This window comes from Paramacrobiotus metropolitanus, unplaced genomic scaffold (assembly GCF_019649055.1).
Source record: "Paramacrobiotus metropolitanus isolate TYO unplaced genomic scaffold, Prichtersi_v1.0 Parri_scaffold0000050, whole genome shotgun sequence".
NCBI classification, from domain to species: domain Eukaryota; kingdom Metazoa; phylum Tardigrada; class Eutardigrada; order Parachela; family Macrobiotidae; genus Paramacrobiotus; species Paramacrobiotus metropolitanus.
The window spans coordinates 310,112-332,060 of NW_026570270.1; the positions used below are offsets into that span (position 1 = coordinate 310,112).

The window sequence follows — 21,949 nt, forward strand, 5'->3', positions numbered from 1 at the left end:
ATTTCTACAATTCATAACTGGTGACCTTCCACGCAAATGGCTTGCACGGACAGACAGGTAGGTACCTGTGGTCTGTTTTTGCAATTGCAGATTAAATATTACAGTTGGTTTATGTTGTATTTTACTGTTGGTCTACACGCGATTTTGAGCTAGCAAGCGCTCTCCTTTGTCTCCATTTCGTACCAATCCAGGAAACCGAAAGGCTTTTCATGAAATACAATAGCAAGCGAAATATTAGAATTACTTTTACCATTTTTTAATCTGTCTTTAGTTTTCTGCGGCCCTTTCAGAATTAAAAAAAACGAAATAACAAGCATAAAGATCTCGCCGTTGAGGTGAAAATCCGGGGAAAAATTGTTTACCAATTCCGGCAATTCATACAGCACTAAGAATACATTGGTAAGTTACGTTATAAAGAACGAATTAGATCTTCACAGCCATCGCACTACGAAAGGGCTGTAAATTATAACAATGTGCAGCATTAAATCACATTGTCTTGTGGGTTTTGAGAAGCAGTGCCGTTTTTGGGATTTGACAATTACGTGTTCCAAAAACTGTTGATTTTTTTGTACGTCCGTTTAAATAGTTTGTTTGGTCCAGTTCAATCTAATAAGTGCGCACAATTTAGCCCCACAAACTCTACTTATTCGTCTTTTTTTCTGCCGTTTCTCCACAGTGAGTATATTTACAGAAATCCTCCGGAATTCCATTTATTTAGCAATCAGCGCGTCAATAAAAACATATATTTTATATTAATTAGCAAATCCGTAAAAACAAAAAGGCATAAAATCAAAAACACCTGCTGACCACGTTGCCATGGACAATCAAAAGAGCAAGGAAAGCACACCGACAAACAAACGAAGCCAAAATAATCCACCAGCTGCCGCGTCACGAGCCATCAGTTCTGAGCAATTCCCCGAAACAAAATATCCCCAAAATATACATACAAACAAAAACCACTTTACACAAAAAACTGCCCTCCCCCTTCGCGAGTATTTCAACTAGAAAGGTCCCCACCGCGGCACAAAATAAAAAAAAACAGAGCACAATTCCTGTTTGAAGTATAAATTTCGTATTTCTTTTGGCATAGCGCGCATAACAGCTGGCATAATCTTTAATTCATCCACGATACGTGCGAATAATATCCTTGATGGGCGTGCGACAAATCGGGCAGGATTTGCCTTTTTGCAGCTGGGTAGTGGCACACGGATAGCACATCACCTGATGTCAGAACAATCCGTTAAAAAGCTGGAAAATTGAAAATTCGCCAAAAAATGGCTAATCCATAAAGTACGGATGGAAAAAATTCAAAATTAAATTGAATTTAATCTACAGAAAAATCAGTTTGTACCTATGGAAAATCCCATATAAAAATAATAAACAAATAATTCTGATAATTAATATATAAATAATTTCTTTATTAACCTTTATTCAAAAACTACATAACTGTTTAATTAATATTAAAATAAAATGCATTATTATTATTTATTAATTACCTATTTATTTAACTTTAATAAATAAATAAATTCTTAATAAATAATCTATTTAATATATTAGTTAATGTATTTATTAAATATTTAAAGTTCTTTTTGAAAATCAAGTAAAATCTATTATACTTATCATTATTATTTAATGAATATTTATTTATTCACCTGGTGTCCGCATGTGTACAGGACCGCCAGCGCCGCGTCCTCAAAACACACGATACACTCGCTTACCACCGCGGCCGACGGGGGCGCCGTGCTCTTCGTCCCCGGGATGGGTGGGAAGGCCACCGGTTGGCTAGGCGTCCCCACCGCACCGCGAAGGAGTCCGTACTGCGCCGGTTCCTGCGATGTCGAGGGTTTGGAGGGGGAGCGCGGACTGGGCAGGTCGACGGTCAGATCGATGAGGTCGCGGTGCGGTTGGGTGGGGTAGGTGGCGGAGGTCTGCCGGCGGACGGGGGAGGTCCGCGGCCGCGGCACGGAGGACCCGGCCGAGGAGACGGTGCGCGGAAGGGCCACGGTGGTGGGCTGCGGGGGACGGGGGGTGGTGGTCGGGGTCGGAGCGGGGCTGGGACGGGATGAAGGTTCCGGGACGTTGGGGCATGAACCTATGGAGACAAAAATTATTATTTTACGTAACATGTAAATTAAGTATCACCGAAAAACTAAAAAAAACATTTCCATGTTTCGACATTCTTTGTTACTGTTCAATCTGTTTTTTAAAATTTACTCGTAATTGGCACTGCGGACAAAGCATAAATCTGCAGTGAAAACAACAGTTCAAAATTAAGGCTCCCTTTTTTTGAAAAATTATAAACCAGCTTAATCGCTAACAATCATTGCACCAATCACTAAAATCACTGCATGCATAACCAGTCAACGCTTGACTCGGGGCCATTCGCAAGTCACTAAACTACGAAATTCTTCTAACCGCAACACCATCAAATTAGATAGCGTACGCCGTACGGTCAAATTTGCAGACGAACCGCAAAATATTTCCGCGATAAAAAAACAAGCTCAGTTTCGGATGTGACTTCATAATAATTACGAATTTACGCATGTAACGTACTGAAATTAGACACAACACAACTTATGCAGTATGACCCCAGTAATAAATTCAAATTCAGTGAATAATTGTACCTAATAACAGTATTTTCCTGGTGGTGCCGTACAGATCAAAGAACATCCAGAAGGTCTGCGAGTTATCCACAAACAGGAAATCGGAGGGTTTATTGTTGTTCCGGCTGATCTGGACGGTGCCGTCGCGGCGGATGGTGAAGGCGTACTCCTGGCCTTCCTTCGGTTTACTGGCCACATCTTTGGCTACCACCCAGTATTCCTGTTTGAGAAAATTCAATCAATTCCTCGACAAAATTCCTAACAACATCTTTACGCAAAACACAACAAATACAGATTCCGTACACAAAATCAGAAACTATTCCTGTTGACACTTTTATTTAAGGATTGCTAACTCCAAAAACAGCCACCGGCCACACTAAGAAGTTTATCTGTAAATCAGGATGCCACGAAACTTCTAAGTTCTGAAAAAAAAATAACCCACGAAATTTTCGAGGTTTAAAACTTAAACTTCTCAAATTTCCGACAAAATTTCAACTTTAGATGAATTATTCTTCATTTCGAGTTCAAATGGAAAATATTCAGATCCAGATGCATGGGATACACACCCACTTCACTACGAAACTGGACATCTACGAGTACGACCATCATCAGCATTTTGTGAGCATATTCAACTAAAACCCTTTTCCAGCTTTTTGCGATCGATTTGCAAAATTCGCCAAATAAATAAAAAAAATATAATTAAGAAATAAATCAAAAAACAAATAAAATTAGCTAAATTAATAAAATCAACTTATGCATTCGCAAAAGCAGCTTTTCTGAAAGGTTTCCCTACCGGTCGATCGAGGAGATTATCCGCATCATCCGGCAAATTCGCCTGGCACAACGCCGCCGGATCACACGTGGTCAATCCAAACGCCAGTCCCCCGTCAAAATCCCAGTCATTCTCAATAATCCTCACCACCACCGTCTCATTGACGGCGATGGGGCGCGGCGTGAACACATAGCCGTTGCAGAACTCCCCGGCTACCAGCTTGACACACCGGCCCTCTTCCGACAACAGCACATTGCGCCCGGTGAGATTCCGGAAGAATTTCAGGCTCTTCAACTGCAGATGCGGGAAGTGTCGGGCCCGGTGGCGGGCGCTGACGGGGGCGGAGGAGGCCGACGCCTCCGAGCTACTGGAGACGGGAGGGGTCGTTGAGGAAATCGCCATCCGCGATACCGCTGCGATAAACAGCGGGTTTCGTTAGTAAAACTCTATTCTATTCACCCGGTTAAGCGCAATATAAATAACCGTATTTCGTTAAGTAAAATACTGGTGAATTCGTAAACAAACCCATCAATTCATGAAATACTCGTATATAATATTATCAAAACATATTATAAATTAAAAGATTTCAATCTGTTAATTTTTTCTTAATTCGTTAAGCACAGAAAACGCCCATTCTTATTTTTTGTACAGCATTGAGTTCATCCTGTCCTACTTTCTTTTTTAAAAAGAATGCTTTTCTTTCAAATTATCTGTTGTATCGTAAAAAAACGGAAAAGGCGCAACAAGAACCTACCCTAGTACTGAGATAAAGCACTGTCCAGAAACCGTTGATGATTTTAATCAATACAGAAACCGCAAAAAAAGTTCACATCCATACAGAAAAAAATAACACAAATTAGTAATAGCACAGAAATTCAAATCCATGTACAGCACACAAGAAAAATAATCTAAAGTTTCAATTAAGGGCATTCTACTCTCTACAGCAATCAGAAATAAGGATATGATCGTATCCACATGTGCCGCTTTACTACGAAGACAAAGGTACTCGTACTGTACAGAAAGGGTCATAAACCGTAGATACAAAACGCTCCATGTACGAAATTGCATGATATAATGTACGCACGTTACAGTATCGAATACACGCGCGCATAAATTTCGAGATAGTGCTAATTTTCAAAAACGGTCCAACAAAGGAAATCAAGCATGTCTTGTCGGTACTTTTCATACCGAATCTTTAGTATATTTTAGTGTTATTAATTTTCTTCATTTTTGGTTTTACCTGCTGCTACGGCGGCAGGAGTAGAGTTAGGAGGAGGCGGAGCCGCCCGCACAGGAGGCGGCGGAGGTGGCAGCGGTTCCGGTACGGGTGGTGGGTGCGATGACGTCAGGGAATTCTGCCGGTTTCTAATGGCCATCAGCACCGACAACGGCGAAATGCTGCTGTGACTGCGCGTCTGGTTGGGCGGACGATTAATGCTGCTGCTATCTGTAAAATGCATCAATAAAACGTTGCCACCTCGCACAATCAGCTAGGGCTTGATAAAATTTACGGATAAATTTCCCGTAAAAGGCGACAGTTAAGAATTTATGTGTCTGTTGGTCCGACTGGTCTAATTACAGCAGGCAGTTCCGTTCGAACGGAATTTATGGGACTAACCGAGCAGCTGCAGCGCCACCGTCGTCCCGTACACGTCGAATACCGCCCACAAGGGAACACTCGTGTCCACGTTTTCAAATGCCGTTCCTGCAATATTATCACTCTTAAAAACATTATATTCGCGCAAGTGCACAATAAAAGAAACCGGAGTCTGTCAGTTTTATACAGTTCGCGGAAATACCTCAAAGGATGCGTTTTTCAATCGAAACTGCACAATATCTTCACAGAACGAAATAACTTACAAAAAAGCAGAAATTATTAAAACTTTATCATTACAGTTATAAAATATGATCGAACTTGTTCTGTTATAAAAGGATAGAGAAGCAGATATGTATACCAAATTTCTCAGCAAACGCAGTAATTTACAAATAATTTATTGTCAGGAATTTACCAAGCATTTTTCTATGTTTGATATTATTTATTCTTATTTAAAACCGAAGTACGAGTATTAATAATGAATATTTAATACGTAACTAAATATTCTGAAATATTTAATGGCAACAACGACAAATACATAAGTAACGTAAAATGTTTATTAATTTTTTTCATTCGATAAGCGTGCGGAAAGGTATCTAGGAAAATAAGCATTTAAGGAACAAGAACAGGGAAATAAATCAAAATTGCTAAGGAAACTTCAAAAGAGCACCACTAAAACGTCGCTTACAGTTGCTAACCTTTATTGACACCGTTAACGCCATAAACAATCGTGGCTCCGTCAGGCAGGCACTGGAAATGAATAATCCGCTCACTGGTATCCCCGGGCGCCGGACGGCACACTTCCGGCAGGGGACGTCCCCAGAAACCCGGCCGGCTGGTCAGGTCCGGGCAGAGATAGAGGGCCTGGGCCAGATCGACACCCTGCGGGTCGTGGGTGGTCAGGCCGATGCGCAGCGAGCCGCTCCACTGGGCCACCTTGGAGGCATCGCCGCCGCAGCGGGCGGATGCCGGGGGAACGGGCAGCGCCAGCTGTTCGCTGATACGGAAACACACGCATTCGCCTTTCTCGATGGGACGGTTGGAGAAAACAATACCTGCTCATCAAAATAAGAAATTTTATCAACTATACCGCATTACGGCAGAAGAATTTAGCAAACAAAACAGTTAACGAATTTAAAACTGGAAGCAGAAACTCGTAATTAACAAGGAATGCATGTATTTAACGCAAATATGTATCACAATTATCTTTCTTCTTCAAACAATAATAACCGTTCGACTTTAACAGCAGTTTCCTGTTCCAAGAAGCAATTATTATATCGAAATATCATGGTTTACAAAAAAAGTCTCCATTTTCATTTATTAACCGTAATTACTAGTACATCTTTTACACCCGCAAGGCATATTCGATTACATCAAGCTAACAATCTTCGCACAACGCCAACGGAAACATAAAAAATCTAGACAAAATCCTCACGGTTACGACTGATTTCGTAGCTATACTGTATACACACGAGTAGTAAAATCAAACAACACTAGGACATAAGTACAGGAGAAAAATACAGCGAACTGATTTATCCTCGTACCTTTGCAATAACTGCGAACGCGCCTGGCCGCACTCCCATCCGGCGAAATCTGCACGTGCTCGCCGTGATTGGAATGAAAGCGCAGGGTGCCGACACTGGACGGTCGATCGCCGTGGCCCAGCGAGAATGATTTGGCCAGGGAGGGATCGGAGGAAGAGGAGGAGGCCGACTTGGGGCTCTTCATGCCCGCCGTGGCCCGCCCGCTCTTCGGCTCGTTTGACGGCAACATGGACAGATCGGAGCTCTGTGACAGCAGTCCCAGACCGTTGCTTGACCGATTGCCCATTGACGATTACAGCGCACGGCCGTCAGATTGAGCACGGTCCATGGCAATCTGCGGAAGAAACAAATCCTTGACATTTTGCTGAAAAATCAATTTGTTGGTGATTTGACGAATTTAGCATGCATAACTGTACTCTGTAAAAATGATCAGGAAGTCTGGTTTTCGCTGATTTAGCGCCAAATTCCATACTCATACAGTCGTACTCGAAATTCCGCCACAAATTGCGGTATTATACTATGATGTTTTAACTAATAAGAAAGTGTACACAGAAATCGACAGAATTACATACGACGTAACAAATTAACAGCAAAACTGTTTCGCGTGCGTGCTTCCATTATAGCGCTACATGATGGATTCAAAAACAAATTTGAAACAAAAGTAAAATAAATCTGGTATCTTCCCAGATGCAATACAATTTGTGCCGCGTCGACTACTCTAACACCGATCATGACTTCATGAGGATCGATCAATGTGAAGAAACCAGAACGGAAGTTGTTCAGCCCGACTAGATTAGTACCTGCGGCTGCATTCCTTACATACTCGCAGTGGTTTCTATTCTTATGATATCCTCTCAGCATTCCAAGGGGGCTCCAAAAAATAAATCTGGAAAAATTAAAGAATAAATTTAAAAAAAAAATTAAAACATTAAACAGTAATATTAAATTGTGTATCAAAGTAATATTAAAGTCAAAGTATTAAAATACGTATTAAAACAATAATCAAAATGATTTCATTTAAATGTCAAGAACAGCAAAATTAAAGTATTTATTATAGTACTATTAAGAAATAAATGTTCAATAAAATATCCCAAAATTGACACAATTTGTAAGCAGTCAAAATCAACAATCCAAAGAAACCATACGAAGAATTACAGATACCAGTGCAGAGAAACGAGCGAGATGCTAATGCAGCCAGCCTGGTTCGTTCACGGCCAAGCGTGAAATCTGGCAAATATTTGATTGTCGAAAAACCTGAAGAGGGTGCCTTAATTAACGGATATCAATCAGTCGGAAAAGTCCGTCACGTAACGGACGCGCTGTACGGCAAATGAGTTGACTGACTAATCTCGCATGCTTTGATACTCTGCTGGGCCACTCAGTGCGTTGAACCAGATTTATCGCCTCAAGGTGCGGCGTCAGCACGTGCTCAAAAAAACAAATTTCTCACATTCCACAAAAACGGTAAAAACTGAGCTGACTATATAGTTATTAATTTTTATAAAACTCACTACGACTGTAACTTGTTCAAAACAGCTGTGTATCTTGGAAAAGCCTTTGCTGTTACAACTACCGTAATTAAATTACGTAATTTACTGTTTATACTACTCTACAGCATTATTTACTCACCGTGAATTTCTTCCGTAACTCCGTTTAGTCGAGATCGGGGACCACCGCAGAACCCACAAAAATCGGATTATTTAGATTTTAAAAATTACATCACCCACAGAACGTGCACGCACCGCGTCCGAAACCAAATACTACTAGTACGCTTAGTCTAAGCTCGAGTCAAAATGAATCTCTTCGTGATTCGGGATCCTTCAGTGAGTTCAGTCTCCCACAAAATCGACAAACATGCACGATGAAACTGAGAAGACATTAGTCCATTACATCAAGACACCTTCCCACTTGTTACCGATTCACTTGTAAAGATCAAAGTCCATTGAGATAAGCGCAACAGCTGGGATTGGCGATATGAAGTATGACACACATACAACTTCCAAAACGTTATGCCGAAATGAAAAGCAGCGCCCGAGCTGCTTTTCATTTCGGCATTGCACTCTCGCATCAGTGTCTGCACGTTTTACATGAATGAGCGCAAGCAGATTAACTTCATGGTGTGTTGGTTTTCAAAATACACCAGTTTAATAAACTGTGGAATAATATTGACAAAGAAATTAACTGACCCGCGCTTTTCCAAAATTTGATTTTGTCATATACTGTAATACTGTTGATGGCTAAAGTAAGTAATCCACCGGTGCGAGCTATAATGCCGGCCGCTTCTGCTAATTCTACGCCTAATGAGTTGCAAAACGCTAACGCTAAGGAGAAGAAGAAGAGAGAAAATCACAGATGGACTGAACGAGAGGAGCGCTTATTGGTTGAATGGTTGCAAAACCCGGATAATTACCAGCAGTGGAAATGCGCCGGGAAGAAAGATACTGCGGCGGGAAGCGGGGGCCAGCAAACCACAAAGGTGCAGCCAAACGGGAAAACCAAGACGGACGTTGCGAAGATGCTGGCGAAATATTTGGTAGCAAAATGTGGAGTTAGCGCCAAAATCCGCACTGCGAAGAACATCAATGAGAAGATTTCGGGGTTTGAAAGTAAATGGCGCGAAGCTAACACCTGGCTGAAAGGAACCGGAAACGGGTTAATGCATCCGGATGAATCTCGTGAAAGCCGACTGCAGCGAACGAACATACGAGGTAAAACCTGCTTAATTTTATTACGAAGCAAAATAAATAAAAGCTTAATGTATTAGAGATTATAACAGCTTTTAAAATTTTTATTCGGTTTAGTCAACAGTAATTCCATTTTCTTATGGATAAGAATATACTGTAATTTAAAGGGAAGTGTGCCAGTACTGTACATGCACTGATGCACAAAACTTTCGCTTTCCCGAACTACCAAACACATGCATTTTGTAAGTATTTTATAAACATTTTGTAAGTATTATTTTTAAGTAACGTAAAAGCGTTTTGATGTAGCAATATAAATGGTATTCACTGGCGTGTATAACATTTATAGAATTTTGCACAAATTGCACAGATACGTGAGACGTATATTTTGCTTTGATAGACGAAGTGAAAGATCAGCTCAAATACTTTTTTGACTTGGACGCTGTCTTTGGGGAGCGCCCTTCGAATGAGCCGGCTTATGTCTCAAACACCGGATCAAACAACAATGAAAACGTGATGTCAGTGATGCGATTTAACGCATCCGGCGACGATGACGACGAACCAGATACACCTGAGGCGCCTACAACTTCAAATAACAGTCGCCGGGAGAACAATACGGAGACAGAAGATCACAGAAGCTATCAGGATATGGTACTGGAGGGTGACATAGACCGCGAAATCGAACCGGCATCAGCTGATCCGGGCAAGATTGTTATTGGAGACAAAAAGAAAAAGAAGCGCCAGAAAACTGTAGATTTCCCGGAAGCCCTTATGGTCATCGAGGAGAAAAAAGATAAACGTTTCGAAGAGGAAGTAGCACTTGCTAGAATGAGAGAAAATCGCATGGAGCGTCTGCAAGAGCGCCAAATTGAATTTCAAGAAAAACAACTGGAGCACCAGAAAAGCGAACTGGAAGTGCGGAAAATGGAAGCGGAAAATCGCAGAATGGAGTTAGAGCTGTTGATGCGAAAAAATAACTGAATTGCGCAAATGTTGTTCCGAGTTTGCATCTTTTTGCATATACTGTGTGCTTTGTATATTGCGTATGGTATTCTGTCCAGTTTTTATACTTCTATGCGTTTTCTAAACTTAAACTCTGAATATTTTCCTAACTCTGAACGTATTATTCACTATCAATTTTCCTTGTTGAATTCAGGCATTTTCTACTAATTAAAATTGTGCGTATGGGATCAAGAAGTTAAATGCATTTTATCGGCGCAGTATATTTTCCCCAATAAAAGTGCCTTCTAAAGTCGGGATACACAGTAGTTTTAAGCTATATGTCCGTGCTCCCTGGACAGTTTATCTGTGCAGTGGTATTCGTGTTGTAGATTATATAAGTATGTACGATGTACATACTACTGTAATTATATATATATTTGGCATATGCTTTTGTACAACGTATTCATCAAAAGCAAGCGACACAATTCTCCGGTTTTTATTTGCATATTATTAAGCAGCGCAGTACTATGTTTTTTTCTAATTCATTACGCTAGTAACTATGAAATTCATAATACGCTCCCGTTTATCTTGTCCATCTTCCGTTTCGTCCATGTGCGGCTCCGCATCACTGTTGTCATCGTTGTTCTTGTCTTCTTCTTGCTCCCAGTCTTCATCAACCTCGTCTGCATTTTTTACGCATAAATTGTGCAATATACAACAACATCTGAACCAATAAACAGCTCTAGTATGACTTTCGCCATCTGCTATGTAAGTTCTTAAGCCACGCAGACACTGAAATCGAGCTTTTACGTTACCGATAGTATGCTCAATTGTAACACGAGCAGAACAGTGGAGAAACTGAAATGTACTACGAAACGGTGTGGTAACGTTGTTTTTCCGAAAAGGTGGCATAATGGTGGTAGTGCACGAATAGGCGCTATCGGCTAACAGGTACTCTTGTCCTTGGAAAAATTCCGTGGCTTTTGTTCCCAGCGGTGAATTTTTGAAGACTCTTGCGTCATGCACAGAACCAGGATATCCACAAGATGCGAATAAAATCAACCGGTCAGAGTCACAAACCAACATAGCGGCTAATGCATAACGGTGTTTCCGGTTGTAATAATCTTCGCCATTAAGTGATGGTTTGTATTCTAAACCTATGTCGGTGCCATCCACAAAACCCAAACAGTGAGGAAAATGAAATTTGTTCTTTATCTTGTCCTTAATTAAGGCTTTCTCAGTCTGATTTGGCTATCGCACTACATCGTTTTCAATGGACAATAGAGCTACGATAACTCTACGAGTGTAATTTTCCACTGCACCTTCTGAAATCCCGAATCGTCGAGCAACTTTTCCCACTGCACCGCCATTCCCAAACGTTCCGAATCGATGCAGAGCGACAGTTAACTGGTCAGCAACGGATGCTTTGGCATGCATAGATTTATTCACAAAAATGGGATGATCACAAATTTTGCCAAGCACGATGTTAAATGTTGACCTTGACATCCGGCATTCTTGTCGGAATCTGTCATCGTCCAGGCGGGGCAGAATAAGTCGAAGAAAATCCGTACTTTTCGGCACTGTTAAACGGCGATTTAAATAACGAGTAACGTGCAGGTAACCTCGAATCATTAGAAAAAGAGACTCATCTTCTTCCTTTCTACGTGCAGAAGAATGCAGCAATAACTCTTGTTCATCCGATAAAAATCGCAGTGATGAATTTGTTCGCGAGGAATTTAATAAAATTAGCTTCTCGACAAGTTCTATTGCTAATTTTCTTTTACTTTTGCGCGGGGCCATATTAAGAATATTACGACACGGTTATTGCAAAAAGTCCAAACTGTGCAGATGCACACTGGATTTCCTCTGAAAAATATGCAAGCAAAAGATACAAGTGCATTGCACTTTTCTTCGCGCCAAAACATATGGCGGTGTTTTGATGTAGCGTTCATTGCTGTCTGGATGCCAGTTCATCTGTTATCACGCTAATGGCTGTTTTTTTATGCGTCACTTGCTTTCGATGGACTTTGATCTTTACAAGTGATTCGGTAACAAGTGGGAAGGTGTCTTGATGTAATGGACTATTCTGCCTTGACGAAAGGGTTTTCTAAGCAGACAGTAGCACTGAGTACTGTTTACAGGACGAGCAGCAACCACTGCTCATTGAGTAGTGACTACTTATAGGCTATGTCATATTCAGCGCAAACGATTGTTTCTCCGTTTCCGGCTGGATGCGGAAGTTTTTGTGGCGTGATGTGCCGAAGCACCTTCAGTGGCTCAGGCCTACAGAGCAGAGACTCTATCAGTTGAACTTTTAAAAACCTTTAAAAACGTTCCCGATCCGCTTTAGTGCTGTGGTTTGCAGGTTAGTTTTTTGTTTGTAATTTGCGCTGCGAGTAAACACAACAGCTGATAATACAGTACGTCCAGTACAGTACAGTACAGTACAGTATAGTACAGTACAGTACGGTACAGTACAGTATAGTACAGTACAGTACAGTACAGTACAGTACAGTACAGTACAGTACAGTACAGTACAGTACCACGGTACAAAATAATCTGTGTAGTACGCGTATTCTTAGCCGGTCCTGTCTGCCAGTCTCAACAACCTGTGGTCGAGTTGTAATGAATTATGCAAACAAACTGCACCGTCGAATTTGCAAGCCAGGCGGCCAAAAATCGGCTCAGGCGGTATTCCGGTACGTAACAGACTGAATCCGAGCCGCAAAATAACTACTTCTACTGATTTATAATTTCTGTACGAGTACGCTTAGCGTTTATAAAGTCGCACTTGTAAGTCCTAGAGTAGTACTTCTAAATTTATTTGTGTTTCGGTTTATTTGCCATCTGAAACAAAACGCCGTGAGCAAGTGTAGGATTACAGAGAATTTCTCTACGAAAGCAAATTTGTAACGTACTCCCGTAGGCGGTTGCCAATAAAAAATTTTCAATAAACACGTCATGTACTGTATATACAAATGCACTGCGAAATACTGACTGGTACGTTTTCAGCATAGTATTTTAAATACATGTAAAAAACTGTCTCCGTAAGCCAAATAAGCAAAAGCGGTATAGTATTTAGTGTTGACGAGTCGTTAAGTCAGAAACATTGCCAGTATAATAATACTCACCACTGAGCGTTTGTTCTTGCTTCGCTGCATCCGAAGTCACGTAAACAACCATCCTTGGGATCGTAGTAAAATCAGATAATACAATTTGCAAGTAAGAAACTCCCTTGCATGTAAATTGGGATTGGATTTAAACTATTTCAGTTTAAAATCAATGATAGCGTTTGACGGGTTGAGAATAATGTACAGTTTAATCAGTTACACGAGGCAGTTCTTCGAAATGGATGCTGACACTAGTAAAGCTTAACTCGTAGCGAACATTATGCAATTCGATGAAATTAGCGCGTTAATTTTCGGGCGGTCTGTGGTAATAGAGTCGCACATACAGTGTTGCTGATCCGGGACCGAGCAAATAGAGCCGGGCAGAGGCGCGGTCTACAGCGTGCAAATGGCACTTACGTCCGTGAATTAAGCCCACTGTTAGCACGGGTGATTAAAAATTTGAAGAAGCATCTATTACTTTTTAAAACTTTTATCAGTTTGAATCCTTACGTCTTACCGATTACAGCGGTGTGTTCAGTTTGTAAATCGGATCGCAAAGTTTTGCGATATCGCTTCCCGAAGAATATGTCGGTGCAGTTTGTTTACACAATTCATTACAACTCGACCACAGGTTGTTGAGACTGGCAGACAGGACCGGCTAAGAATACGCGTACTACACAGATTAGTCTCTGTTCGGGGCACATACGGTAGGTTTTCCGGTAACGATAACGGTATGACTCATCCCAAATTTACCGTTTTTCTGCCTGTACCGTATCGTTCTGCTCGCTAGGATAACGATAGATAGCGTTCGTATCGTTGGGCATCTCCGGTAGAATCTTGAAAGCAATGGAATTAGTGGATTACCGTTTTCTCAAAAGATATAACTACTTTGAACATCGCTCTATTTACTAAAATATTTCAACAAACAAAAGAAAGAAAAATAATATTTAAAAACAATTTATTTTGTGAGGGACTAAACGCACCGGAAGTCGTCAGTTCACTCAAACTGCCTCCCCACAAGCGGCTGGTCACGCTCTTGCAAATTCACTTCACATTTTTAATTTAGTGAGACCGGACCGAGCCCGAGCCGAACTCTGTATCGAGCGTTATCGTTGTGCTTAGCGAACACACAAACTTCTAACGGTGGTGAAAACCATGACGGTAGCCTACCGTTATGGTTACCGGAAAACCTACCGTGTGTGCCCCGAACAGAGACTATTAGATTATTATCGCCCCACAGTCGCGATATACGGTCCGGTATACGATACGGTGGGCCACCGTATCGTGACCGTACCGTTGATAAGGTAGAGTGATCGCAACGCGCAGACGGTAAACGATACGGTCCAATCCTGCCTCTGACACGAAACATGATGCGGTTCAAATCAGTCTTCAGGCTCTGGCTGATGGTAGCAATCGTTCAATTGAAAACTCGATGAAAACTAAAATTCTAAACTATTTTTTGATACCAAAACATCCAGATTTAACAGCCCATGAATCTTTCTACGAGCATTCGAATTTTAACACAGGCGCCTATGGAGTTTAAATGACAACTCGCGCGGAGTACTCCAACGGCTCCGTAAGCTTGGCATACTAAATTCAGATGGCTACAGAATCGTTCGTTTTTAGATATACTGCACTCGCTTGGTATCAAAAAACTCCTTAGAAATTTATCTTTCTTCTAATATCATTTTCTGATGAATCAAGAGCAACTAAAATCTATCAGAACAATTTTAAAGTTCCGTGATTTGGCAGCTGCAAACGTTATGCTTCAAGCCACTGCCACTGAGGGTGGTTGCTATATCGCAGACGTCAACGGTAGGCATTACGATATCTCAGCCTTCTACCGTCAAAAGTATTTATGCTTTAACCGTTTAAATTTTCTTTTGAAAAATGAAGAATAGATCAGAAGAAACGATTTGATGTTTAAATGCATACAGACGTTGGAATCAAGCTGGTGCGAAAACAGCGATCTGCTTTAACGGCGCACAGATATATGCAACGTAAATCGAACGTGACGTAAGGCGAACGTTCAGTTTAATATGTTTAGAAAAGGATGTATGCCCCTCGTACGAGGAGGCGAAGCGGAATATTGAGGAGAACAAATGCTCTTTGGATGTGTTTAAGCCGGTGGACGGTGGCCGCCTGAGCAACCTTCTGAAATGTTCTGTTGACGGGGGCGCGATTACTTTTGATGGGATTCTGCCAGATGGCCGGCATAAACTGACTGCAGCTGGAAAACTGGGGGAATTAGATTCCTTTCGCGAGTATCTACTGTAAGTGAGGAAATACGAGGGCGCAATCTTCCTCGGGAATGTTTTTTAACTGCTTAAATCTAGAAATGAATGACATTTACTCGAACTTAATTATTCTGGCTATGACCAATAATTTTTTCATGGAAATTACCATATTTAAAGCAAATAGATTGCAGGAATAAATGGTGATAAGCATTGCCAAATAATTTCAGAAACAAAATTATTGAGAATTTTTGAATGAGCTGTTTCAATTTGCTGCCGCTCCTTTGTACTTGTGATTTCGTTTTACTTTACAGCAACAGAATTATCTTTTGTGTGATTTTATTAATTTATCTAGGACGCTTAATTTAACCTACGCGAAGTACGGATTGCATTTCGGCGCTGAAGAGACAATAATTGTCAACGAAGCTGGCACCGGCGAGGATGCCCTGAAGGACCGGGAACGTTATCAGCGCGAGAAGGAAGCTATTGCCCGATCTCACGAAAAGGATTTGGAGAAGACTTCCGGTGGCCACCGGAACGAACCAGTTAAAATTAGTTTTATTGAAAACGTAATGAAAAGATGAATAATTTTGGCTAATTCTATGTGCTTATTTATTTAAATAACTTCCTGCTTATTTTCTGAACTTGCTTGATTTCTAAATGGTTTCATATGTTTAGGAATGGCTAGCAGAGACAGCGAAGAATAATCCTGTCAGCGAAGGTACAGGCGTACATTTAAGGTGGCTTTTTTTTATTTTTTTAACGAATTTTGAGTGGAAGTTGACACTACAAGAACATTAATTAACAACTAAAGATTTTTATTTGATTATAATTCCCATAAACTCGTAGATGCTCGGCTAATAATAATTAATACACGTACCATAATTATTTTATTTTTTTATTTACGAGTTAGTTCTAATTTGGTACTCATATAGTTGTATGCAGTAATAATAACCAGGAAAGTGCACCGCTGTTGGCTTGCACTAAAAGACCGAAGCGAAGCGGGGTAGTGCATTTAATAAACTGTTTGCTGATGGTGAGTTTGTTTCAAACGGTTTTAAAATGCAGTTTTTATATTTAAATAATATTTTCTTTTTTATTTAATATTTTTGGGTGTGTTCTTCCATACTTTATTTATTTGAAATTATTGAGGCGTGACCGACGTGACCGACAAACTCCTGTTTTCTTAAACATAGAGGACCTTCGCTTCGCTTCGGCCGATAATAATTAAATAAAAATACGAATAAGTATTAGTAACAATTATATTAATTTAAATAAAGGATAATAACGGTCTATTTATGCAGGTGTCGCAAGTGTTTGTGATCGCGCAAGTGCGCATGCAAACGTTGGATCGCAAATTGGAGCATTTGCAGAGTCAGGTACTTCCGGACTAATGTGATTGTCTAGCACGCAGACCTAAATACGAGACAGAGACAAGATAGATCTGGTGGGAAAATTCGAAAAAAAACCGACAAAGCGGTGGCTAAATAAATTTTTCGCTGGTGCTAAAATGTGTTGAAATGGGATTTCGTGGGCTTTTTGCGCAAAAGAACAGCTTAAGTGTTGGTCAGTGCTTAGCGACCTAGTTAATCTTTATAGCAGACAAATGCAAATTGCAAAGTAATATTGCAAAGGTCACGTTGGCTTCTTTGAAAAACAAAGGAGTCGACGGATTTAGCAAAAGCTTTGAATGGCAATCAGCCCAGCATAATTTTTTCGGACTTTAGAATAAGCGGAATGTTTTAACAAATTTTAAATTGGAGGAAGATAAGGATGGTCGTTGGGTCGAACCGCAGTTTTAAGTTAGATCTCACTGTATTTTAAGTCACACTCGCAGCGACGCGATCCATAGTGAAAAAATCCATAACACATACAGGGATAATAAAGAAATTGAATACTTAATTAGTAATTTGCTGATTTGTGACCTACTCGTAGAGACCTTCAAGTGGCCACCCATGTTAAGTCAATGGACGACATACCTTCAAGTGGCCAGGCTGCAGTTATTTGGCCCCAGACCCGATTTTCTTCCTGTTTTTGGTATAGCATGTTCAGCTCAACATGCTCTTTACAGAGTCCCTGAAAATTTTAAAATCGGTTGAACCGTTTTTTAGGTATTTACGTTGTAAAAAATCAGTGACGAAACGCGTAAGCCACGCCACGAGAGCCACTAAACTACATGTGCGGTTGATAAGTGAAATACGTTGGCGTTAGTGTAGTGGCTCTCGTGGCGTGGCTTACGCGTTTCGTCACTGATTTTTTACAACGTAAATACCTAAAAAACGGTTCAACCGATTTTAAAATTTTCAGGTACACTGTAAAGAGCAAGTTGAGCTGAACATGCTATACCAAAAAACAGGAAGAAAATCGGGTCTGGGGCCAAATAACTGCAGCCTGGCCACTTGAAGGTATGTCGTCCATTGACCTAACATAGGTGGCCACTTGAAGGTCTCTACGAGTAGAGTAGAGTGAATTTTAAGAGAAACTGCCCGAACGTGGCGCGGCGTCTCTGTAATTATGTTACTAATATAATATTTATGCGTTTATACAGATTGTAACGCGGCCCCTGCTAGCGTAACTGTCGGCTCGGTAACCAGAATTGTTGTGGAAGCAACTGACATGCGAGAGAATGACCCGAAGAAGAAGGGACTTAACCAGCACGAAATAGAAGCTTCCGGTCGATCTGACGACATGGAGCTCGAGAAGAAGACCGATTCCTACCGAAAAGACGCCAAGGTATGTGTTTCAAATTTCCCGTTTTTAAATAGGCTTTAATTACTTACTAATTCGGGAAGTAAGTTTTTTAATGAAGACGTAAATAATTCTGACTGATTTGTGGGAAGTGTTGCACTTATTTAAAAAGTTATGAGTTTTCTAAACATGTTAGTTTGATTTGTGCAGGAAGAGGCTGAGCTGATCCGCAAGGAACTGGAGAAGCAGGATGAGCGTCCCAAGAAAATTTTTGGCAAGGCCATAGGGCGCCATCCGCTGGAGCAGGAGACCAAGTACGCCAAGAAGGAGCAGCAACGTGAACACCACCTGACCGAGGAATCTTTGGACAAGAGCCGCGTGGCCACCAACATCGACGCGTCCATGGACGCTTTTGCGTAAGAAATGTCGACTTAATTTATTTTCTCATTTTTTATATAATTTTTCTTTGAAGTTTATTTTTTCGCTTTAAAAAAAAGTTCTGGTAAAAAAATTAATTTTCCGATTTGTCAACCTTTTAGTTATTGCTGGCATTAATCAGTATCGATCACATACAATTTGATTCATTTATTACTTAATCAAAGTAATTAGACAGTTAAATAATAATCATAAAATAATAATTATTTTCAGTTATATTTATCGTAGAAAATCTCGCATTTGAGCTCAGTTTTTAATTAAATTATTCTACAGGAGCGGCAGTGCACGGACTGTGTCAAAACCTGTTAATACTTCCGAGGTTCGCGAGAAGGAGAAGAAATCCCTGTTCGATAAGTTTAAGAGTACCTTTGGGCGTCGCTGAGCCATTCGGTGGAGGCTATTTGTATTCCTACGCAGCTGGTTCGCTCCTGCGCGTCACACATTCTTCCCCTTGGTTTCCTTTATTAATTTAATCTCACTAATTGCACACCCTAGGGACGTCGCGATGTTTACTACATATTTCTCAATGTTGCTGGAGGATTTTATTTGGCTACTTTGGTGTTTGTACCGGAAGGTGGTTTTGCATCAAACTTGTGGAATACTAATATTTATATTAATTTTTTGTATCATTAATCAGTCCGGTTTCTTGCATTCTGCCATTTTGAGTCTTTCTTATTAATGTGATCAATTCATTTCGGTGCGAAATTTTAATAAATTCATTGAATCATAGCGATTCATACTTCTGGAAGTTGTTTTTCTTAAGAAAGCTTTAGCTGAATGGTAATAAGCAGCGCCGCTGCAGATTCAAATATAAATCCGTGAAGTATCACAAGGAGATTATATAAGGTTCTCAGTAACAGTATTACTGGAGATCGCTATTGCATATTCGCATGAGATCTCTAGCTCAGTATATCTGCGTCATCATAATGATTCGAAAAACGAATGCTTATGGAGCGTACTAAATGTACCTCGACACTTACAAACCTAAAGCCATTAACAAATCCCGGGCCGAAAATGACAATGCATTAGCAAAATGACTAAGGAAAAACTGCCGAAACCGTTACTGTTGCTGGCCAATGTATATATAAGTTAACACCGAAAGACGTTGCCGTATCTTAGTTGCATAGTTTTTTACAGACCGTGACCTTTTTATAAAATAACTTTTTACAAATTTGCTTGTCATAAACTTTTCTGGTCTTATCAGCATAAAACTGCCGGAATAGAGCATGGTTCGTATAATTTTTTAATCAAGCACGCTGAACAGGAAACTAATTTCATGTAAGTATATGTTTAAAACTCTATGATTTTTACTTAGTAGTCGCGGTATTTTTTTACATTCGTCAGATGCTCACCAACTGTGCTGAATATTCAAAGTTTCAATGATTTTGGTCCGGCAAATGACGGCTACAATTACAACATCCCGTCACCGGTGTATACGCCAATTAAGCACCCCGCCACCCCCACTGTACAGTTCCGGCTTCCCCGGTGAATCAAACATACACACCGGCGCCTTATCATTTTATGCCCAGCCGACACCGCAACCCTTTCTCTTACCGCCGTCACCCTATGGCAACGGATACAACGTCCGCATTACGCCGGTACCGGTTCCGCTGCCACCGGCACCATACTCTAGCGGATCTCCGGCGAATTCTTATGACATTATACTTTGTACTCATGTATCCGGTAATTCAGCGGCAACCGTACAGCAGTCCACCCAACTGCCGCTGTGACCATATGTAGTCCGTAATCCGTATATTGTCATCCCGGTGTGGGGAAATAATGGAGTGAAGTACGGGAATATCTGAGCTCTTGTTAACGCTATGGCGAATACACAGGGTAATTTCTTGGGAATTAAAATTATGCTAACTTTAAATAATTTTTATTATTTGATGACCTGTCGATTAACAAGTCTGGGATTTCGGTGTGGGGCGGCGTGCCCTTGCCGATATGATGTGACTGGTAAGCGAGAGAGAAAATACAGTGTCATAATAATGATATGCCCGCTAAAATTATGATACATGCCGCTAAATAATATATAAACAAATTATGAGCTCCAATACCGACTAAATTATTTAAAGCATTAATATTGTACGGGCATTATGCGGTTATAAAAATAGACCATGCCAGCACATTGTAAAGCAATCAATGGCCTTTTGTGCTTTAAATTATCGAGGCGGGATAGAGCGTCCCATTCGGGGTCGCCAACCGCCTCTCCAACGGAACTACCGTACGCGGCCCGGTGGATGTCCGCACAGCGCTAGTTTTTGGTCCGTCTAAGTTCTGCTATGTAAGACTATAAGTTGCACTTTGGTTGACTTGATTTTCTGATAATTTGATTTGGTTTTTCAACTATTGGTGTACACTGTACGATGCGACACCGAGTGCTCCGCCTGTCAAAACAGCCCCTGGCAATGTCCCAGCTACCATCTGTAAGTTTATGGATTTTACACCGCACTATAATGACAACCGACCCGTCCCCACCACTTCCCTATCCACCATCATCAACGGTCTTCGGCGGCCCTCCAGTACGTTCGCTCAGCACCACCGCCACTTCACGACCCGCGGTGGTCGTCGTAGTCCGCACCCGAGGGCCACCGGCACCACCGGCAGTGGTGGTTGTAAGTCCCAGAAGTGAGACTGAGGCAACACCGGTGCCGGTAGGTGAGACTACGGAACCCACGGAAGGAAAAGCAACGGAAGCTGCTCGGCTGGAGAAAACCCGAAGGGTGAAAGCACAGTGTGGGCCGATGTCAAAGGTACACCACCACCCGAAGGCGGTGAGCAAACTTCTGCACCGGAAGCCGCCATGAGTCTCCAGAATCAAGTTCACAGACGCCTCTGGAAACCACAACTGGAGGTGCGGGAGGAGAAACAACCAGCGCCGCAAATGAACCAGTAAAAAAAAGGACAAAGAAATAAGATTTTTGATGGACTGCGAGCAGCAGTTATCTGTATGAGCAAAAGGTCAAGGAAAACCAACCGGCTTATGTTAAAAACGGCTGCTAACAACTAGAGTGGTGCACGCGTGAGATCGTGTTTTACTGTTCTCCCTTCTTTGTTCTTCCTTTCTTTATGAGCGCTGCTGCTGGAGCCGGCGACGCGGCAGCGGCCTGCACGGCGCCCGTAACGGTCAAGACGTAATCAGGCCGTTTACATGACGTTTACGTCTGTTTTTCAAAAGTTGCTTTACGACAGCTTAAACATTCCGCTGCTTTTCTCGGCATAATGAGTACATCTGAGCCAGAAGGACTGTACCCGTATAAACAGTCTCTGCGTAGCAAAAAACGGACGAATTATATAGGTAAGCGCACTTCATACCGTCAGGCGCTAAATAGTGGGCTGTACC

The 21,949-nt window shown here is 41.3% G+C and overlaps 3 protein-coding genes and 1 pseudogene across 7 annotated transcripts; 2 read left to right on the top strand and 2 right to left on the bottom strand.

The window, feature by feature from the left end:
* Positions 1-694: 694 nt before the first annotated feature.
* Positions 695-8,522, bottom strand: LOC129592139 (protein neuralized-like). 5 transcript variants are annotated; one of them, XM_055488112.1, is made up of 11 exons: positions 8,143-8,522; positions 7,675-7,767; positions 7,337-7,399; positions 6,514-6,847; positions 5,668-6,024; positions 4,994-5,080; positions 4,616-4,822; positions 3,397-3,788; positions 2,625-2,823; positions 1,653-2,092; positions 695-1,221 (listed from the first exon to the last, which is right to left on the bottom strand). In XM_055488112.1, the coding sequence occupies exons 4-11, from the start codon at positions 6,797-6,799 to the stop codon at positions 1,120-1,122; spliced, it is 2,070 nt and encodes a 689-aa protein (XP_055344087.1). In that variant the 5' UTR covers positions 6,800-6,847; positions 7,337-7,399; positions 7,675-7,767; positions 8,143-8,522; the 3' UTR covers positions 695-1,119. The 5 variants fall into 5 exon arrangements, with proteins under 5 accessions (XP_055344087.1, XP_055344084.1, XP_055344086.1 ...); XM_055488109.1 differs by having other exon boundaries at positions 7,314-7,399; positions 8,143-8,521; XM_055488111.1 differs by lacking the exon at positions 7,675-7,767.
* A 57-nt stretch (positions 8,523-8,579) lies between these two features.
* On the top strand, positions 8,580-10,440 carry LOC129592140 (uncharacterized). Its single transcript, XM_055488113.1, has 2 exons — positions 8,580-9,221; positions 9,595-10,440. The coding sequence occupies exons 1-2, from the start codon at positions 8,747-8,749 to the stop codon at positions 10,173-10,175; spliced, it is 1,056 nt and encodes a 351-aa protein (XP_055344088.1). The 5' UTR covers positions 8,580-8,746; the 3' UTR covers positions 10,176-10,440.
* A 220-nt stretch (positions 10,441-10,660) lies between these two features.
* Positions 10,661-12,178, bottom strand: LOC129592178 (putative nuclease HARBI1; annotated as a pseudogene).
* A 3,061-nt stretch (positions 12,179-15,239) lies between these two features.
* Positions 15,240-19,232, top strand: LOC129592102 (uncharacterized). The gene is made up of 8 exons (XM_055488068.1): positions 15,240-15,246; positions 15,294-15,519; positions 15,836-16,049; positions 16,159-16,201; positions 16,785-16,859; positions 18,029-18,213; positions 18,379-18,584; positions 18,877-19,232. The coding sequence occupies exons 1-8, from the start codon at positions 15,240-15,242 to the stop codon at positions 18,983-18,985; spliced, it is 1,065 nt and encodes a 354-aa protein (XP_055344043.1). The 3' UTR covers positions 18,986-19,232.
* Positions 19,233-21,949: the final 2,717 nt, after the last annotated feature.

Coding starts and splice junctions, on each gene's coding strand:
- LOC129592139 (XM_055488111.1), bottom strand. CDS start 6,799: ATGGGCAATCGGTCAAGCAACGGTCTGGGACTGCTGTCACAGAGCTCC. Junction 6,025..6,513: donor CGTTCGCAGTTATTGCAAAG/GTACGAGGATAA, acceptor TTTGATGAGCAG/GTATTGTTTTCTCCAACCGT. Junction 3,789..4,615: donor TCCTGCCGCCGTAGCAGCAG/GTAAAACCAAAA, acceptor TGTTTATCGCAG/CGGTATCGCGGATGGCGATT.
- LOC129592140 (XM_055488113.1), top strand. CDS start 8,747: ATGGCTAAAGTAAGTAATCCACCGGTGCGAGCTATAATGCCGGCCGCT. Junction 9,222..9,594: donor GCAGCGAACGAACATACGAG/GTAAAACCTGCT, acceptor TTGCTTTGATAG/ACGAAGTGAAAGATCAGCTC.
- LOC129592102 (XM_055488068.1), top strand. Junction 16,202..16,784: donor GAATAATCCTGTCAGCGAAG/GTACAGGCGTAC, acceptor CTATTTATGCAG/GTGTCGCAAGTGTTTGTGAT. Junction 18,585..18,876: donor GCGTCCATGGACGCTTTTGC/GTAAGAAATGTC, acceptor ATTATTCTACAG/GAGCGGCAGTGCACGGACTG.